This window comes from Salvia hispanica, chromosome 2 (genome assembly GCF_029641045.1).
Source record: "Salvia hispanica isolate PSC_SH4W2 chromosome 2, Shi_PSC_v1, whole genome shotgun sequence".
NCBI classification, from domain to species: Eukaryota; Viridiplantae; Streptophyta; class Magnoliopsida; order Lamiales; family Lamiaceae; genus Salvia; species Salvia hispanica.
In genome coordinates this window covers 58,683,272-58,688,111 of record NC_142693.1, presented here as the reverse complement: position 1 = coordinate 58,688,111, position 4,840 = coordinate 58,683,272, and the positions used below count along the sequence as shown (strand labels likewise).

General features: G+C 34.1%; 1 protein-coding gene across 2 annotated transcripts; it reads left to right on the top strand.

Annotated features, from left to right (window-relative positions):
• Positions 1-1,520: 1,520 nt before the first annotated feature.
• LOC125201983 (uncharacterized) lies at positions 1,521-4,053 on the top strand. 2 transcript variants are annotated; one of them, XR_016135033.1, is made up of 3 exons: positions 1,521-1,754; positions 3,208-3,263; positions 3,514-4,052. XR_016135033.1 is itself a non-coding variant. In XM_048100291.2 (2 exons), exons 1-2 carry the CDS (start codon positions 1,562-1,564, stop codon positions 3,831-3,833), a joined length of 513 nt encoding a protein of 170 aa, XP_047956248.2. In that variant the 5' UTR covers positions 1,521-1,561; the 3' UTR covers positions 3,834-4,053. The 2 variants fall into 2 exon arrangements, 1 of the variants encoding a protein (XP_047956248.2); XM_048100291.2 differs by lacking the exon at positions 3,208-3,263 and having other exon boundaries at positions 3,514-4,053.
• Positions 4,054-4,840: the final 787 nt, after the last annotated feature.

Sequence of the window (4,840 nt, the reverse complement as noted above, 5' to 3'; positions counted from 1 at the left end):
ATTTTTACATGATTTTATTGAAATTTTTTGATGTATTTGTTGATAAAAATCTGGTTATCAACATTTACGAAAACTAAAATAATAAATATCAAATTTCATCATCCGAAGTCGTCGGAACATATGCAATTGAGATATCGTTGGAATCCTTATAAAATTATCTTTAATTTGATATATTTTTTGCGAAAAAATCGTGAGAGTTACGTAAATTTAAAGTTTTAAGATGATTTTAATGAGAGAGAATTGATATTAATACCCTCTAATTTTATTTATTAATTTTCTTAATTAAAAATATAATCCATGTGACATTATTTCAACCATTAGATCTTATAATTTAATGGCTAAGATTTAGTCTTAATTCGGGATTGCTAATTAGTTAGCAATTGATCACTTCCCCTTCATAAAATACATGAATATGAAATTAGCTACCCAGGGTCAAATTCTAATGCTTATAGCACCTAATCCAAAGTCAAGACCAAATCTCCACCCTTAGATTTTAAAATGAGTGGATGAGATTAAATCTTACAAATCTCAATAAATAGTAGACAAAATATCAACAAAAGGATAATATCGTCATTATGTTATCATATGATAATTTTCGTGAATGTTTTTTATATATCAACATAGTATATTACAAATATCAACAATATGACATATAGTACAAGAAAATATCAACACATATTTATTGAGATATTTACATGGTTTTATTGAAATTTTTTGATGTATTTGTTGATAAAAATTTGGTTATCAACATTTACTAAAACTAAAATAAAAAATATCAAATTTCATCATTCGAACGTCGTTGGAACATATGCAATTGAGATCTCATTGGAATCCTTATAAAATTATCTTTAATTTGATATATTTTTTGCGAAAAAATAATTTAAATCGAGAGAGTTACGTAAATTTAAAGTTTTAAGATGATTTTAATGAGAGGGAATTGACATTAATACCCTCTAATTTTATTTATTAATTTTCTTAAATAAAAATATAATCTATGTGGCATTATTTCAATCAGATCTTCTAATCTAATAGCTAAAATTTAGTCTTAGTTTGAGATTTCTAATTAGTTACCAATTGATCACTCATCCGATGCAAGAAACTTAATTTTATTTTAAATATGATTAGAAACTTAGAATTACATACTTTGGCGAGTCAACACAATTAATAAAATATTCTGGGCTTCAAATTATAAGGCATTCATTGGGCTTAGGATTTACTATTATTTGTGAAATGACATCTCAGAAGCACACCATTAGTCAACCGAAAAATATGGGCGATGAAACAAACAGATAAAATTTTATTTTGAATATTTATAAGAAAAATATCAATTATCGCATCGTATCATCTCTAATGATTATATGACGTGGATTAAGCGTATTACAGTTTAAAATATTCGAATATAATAAATACATCAGAAAAATATGAAAGTTATAAAAACCAAGCGAGCCCTGATTCTCACATACTCTCTTCTGCCGCCAACTCTTTCTTATCATCAAAGAATTTGTAGATTTATAGAATCCCACTCTCTCATTATATTCTTTCTCAACTATTCCTCCATCTAATGGAGGAGGAGACGCCCGAGGAAGTAGAAGTAGATCAACCTATTTTCCCAAAAGTACATTTTGGTGGAATGATGGTTGGATCATCTTATCACTTTGTAATCGCTATTCACTTGTTGGAATGGGCGGCATTGGAAATAAATAAACATCGAAAAGACCCCTCTTGCTACGTAAGCCATTCGAAGAAGATAAACGGTAATATGGTCACTGAATCTTGAGATGTAGTATGAATTTTTATCATTGCAACTTTATCTGTACTCATATTACATGGTTATTATATAAAATTTGCAGTTTTTAAATTCTGTATTAAGTTAGTATGGTATTACATTTCATTGTATATTTATGTCAGTTAAGAGTTCCATTATATGCAATCCATCCTTAGTGTAACCATTGAATCTTGTTTTTGATGGATAAAATGAGATGGTGTTGTGTAGTTTTCCGTCAATCATCGCATACTGAATTTAAATCGAGGGGCATATAGTGTAAGTTATATTCTTATGTGACCTATCTATTGGCTTAAAATTAAAGTTCAAGTTCATAATATCAAAATTTAAAAGGGATTCTTTCTACTATTAAAGACGACACCGTAGTGGATCGGTTTCGATTAAAGAACTAGAATCGGGTGTATTGATAACCCTCCTCTCTTGCCTCTAATTATGATATTACTTTGTAAATATATATATACGGTTTCGATTAAAGAACTAGAATCGGGTGTATTGATAACCCTCCTCTCTTGCCTCTAATTATGATATTACTTTGTAAATATATATATATATAGGGGAGCATTAAGGTCCTATTACACCCTTAGTGTCTTTTCTCTTCTTAATATTAACCATTAGATTGATGGAATGGATGGACTAGATTAAAAGGACCAATCTAATCCCGTGTTGCATTATTAGTTCATTTTCGTGCATTAAAAGGGTATAGCAGTAAAATAACATACTAACCCAGCAGTTTCAAAATGGAAGGTCCGATAATTACGCGGCATTTTCATCGACCTTTCATCTCCTCTCTCTCTCACTCCATCACATCACATTCGCTCAACCCAATTTCTCCCCTAATTCTAAAACACCAGAAACCCTAGCCGCCGCTGGAAATCAGTTTCATGAACGATTCTCGCCGTGAAATCGCCGTCGATCGACGATTCTTTCTCACAAAAAGCTTCTTTTTGGGTTCGCGAGCTCGGTTGGTAGTCGATTCATATCCTAAAAACCAAAAAGATGTGGTTCTGAACTATTTTTTTTAGGTAGAAACACTCCTAAACCTCGATTTGCGAAGTTTACAAACGCTACCAGTAGCCGATTAACAATTTCTGGTGTCCTTTGAGTTTCGATTTGAAATAATGCACAAAATCGTTTTGCTCGATTTTTTCGGAAAAGATGAAATTTCGACCATTATAGTAAGGGTTGTGTTCATTCTTGCTATGTTAAGTTATTTTCTGAGTTATATTTGGGTTTTCATCCATTAACTTTCGATTTGGAATAATGCACAAAAGTTGTCGACTTTTTCTGGATATGATGAAATTGTGAGCATTTGATTAAGGGTTGTAACCATTACGGAAGTGTATGTTGGATTTCTGACCAATATTATCAGTTTTCATCACTTTATGGTTGAAACCTCACTGATTTCGTAAAAAATTGTCGCGCAGATATAGAATGACTAAAAGAGGTCGGCCGTACAAAAGCCAACCAGAAACGAATGAAGGTGGTGCATTATTTGATCATTGTTGTACATTATTGTCCATTTCATTGGATTCGAATTCGGTGTTCATTGAGAAATTGCTATTTTTTGCACTGTGTGATATAGGTTTCATTATAGGAAGTACTTGTTTAGTATATTTTGGTTTATACATTAAATCTTTTGTTCCGTGCATTGGTTAATAGATGCTGTGCATTAATTAGGGTGACGTATATAGTATTTGTTCTAATACATATCTTTTTCCTATTCTGGACAGCGTCTAAGCACCGTCGGGTTGAGTTTGAAGAAGCGGTTGACGATGTTATTCCAATAGCATTAGCTCAGAAGCTTCGGCATAGGTTAGCAGAGGAAAAAGCTGAAACCAGTTCAGCCAATGAGGACGTGGAGAAAAAGAAACCGAGAGGAAAGAAAGCCGACCACCTCTACTGTCGACAGAACCCCACCGAGTTCATTTCATGTATACAAAGCTTGATGCTACGGCAGAAGGAATCCGTGAATGAACTGGGTTTTGGCGCTGTCTTAGACTTCAATATCTCTCCCAGGGTACTTAGCTTACCGGGTGCTCAAGTCGTTTAATCTGGCTCGGTGCGAGATTACATTATCTGGGGTGAGCGCTTAACACTAGATGAGAAGGATGTCCACTTGACGTTGGGCTTTCCGAGAGGCCCGACAACCATAGCACGCAAAGAAGATGTAATACCCGCACCCTTATTTCAGTTCTTTCGTCTTGTTAATGTCGAACTGAAGATGTAAAGTTCTCTTTTCATGAAGAGTTAATGGAACTCGAGCCTTTGATGTGAAACTTAATTCTTTTTAGTTGCAAGTAAAAGCTAAAGTAATCAAATGAACTAAACAATTGGAAATACGTTGTAGCATATCACGAATTTTCGAATAGTGTTACATAGGCAATAAAATGAACAACTAAAAAGATAAAATGTGCATGGAACAAATGGCATCAGGCCTCTTCTCTGGGCCGAAAGTCACGGCCCGTATCCGATCAGCCCGTTGGGCCCGAGGCATCAAGCCCGTCTCGGACAGCAGCTTGGCAGCCCAAGCCCTTTCCCAACCTGCAAAGTAGAGACCAGCTTAGTTACTAAAGAACAAAAGAAACTAAAAGGAACTTTTACCATGAGGAAGGAGACAACCTCTCTTTAGTTGGAAGACCAAAGACTTACCCAAAAGGGGCAAGTCCATCCTGCAAATCCTCCACACTAATGCAGCACCTGTTTTCTCACCAGCCACAAGCAAACAATGGAAGTTAATAGCTAAGTACACACCAGCCTTTCCTAGTCACACAAACCACCAAAATAAGTAAATGAGAAGTCCTTTGTCCTAAGCAAAACACCAAATTTCTTTGATCAAAAGTAGTGGAGATCAAGGAAGTAAGAGATTTCCTGCAGCTTGCAAACAAATAGAATTATGAACTAAAGTACTAAGAGAGCATGTGAGAACAAGTTAAATTAATTAGTCAAACACCTAGTACTCCAAGTAACACCAAAATGTGTCAAGTAGAAGGCTGCATTGAGGATCAAAAACAAGAGATATGCTGGGAAAGAAACCAAACGAGGTCAGCCTCATTTAAT

What these genes read in the sequence shown, in the direction of transcription:
- LOC125201983 (XM_048100291.2), top strand. Translation starts at nt 1,562, where the DNA reads ATGGAGGAGGAGACGCCCGAGGAAGTAGAAGTAGATCAACCTATTTTC. An exon ending in CCATTCGAAGAAGATAAACG is followed by an intron (nt 1,755 to 3,513) that starts GTAATATGGTCA and finishes TATTCTGGACAG; the next exon opens with CGTCTAAGCACCGTCGGGTT.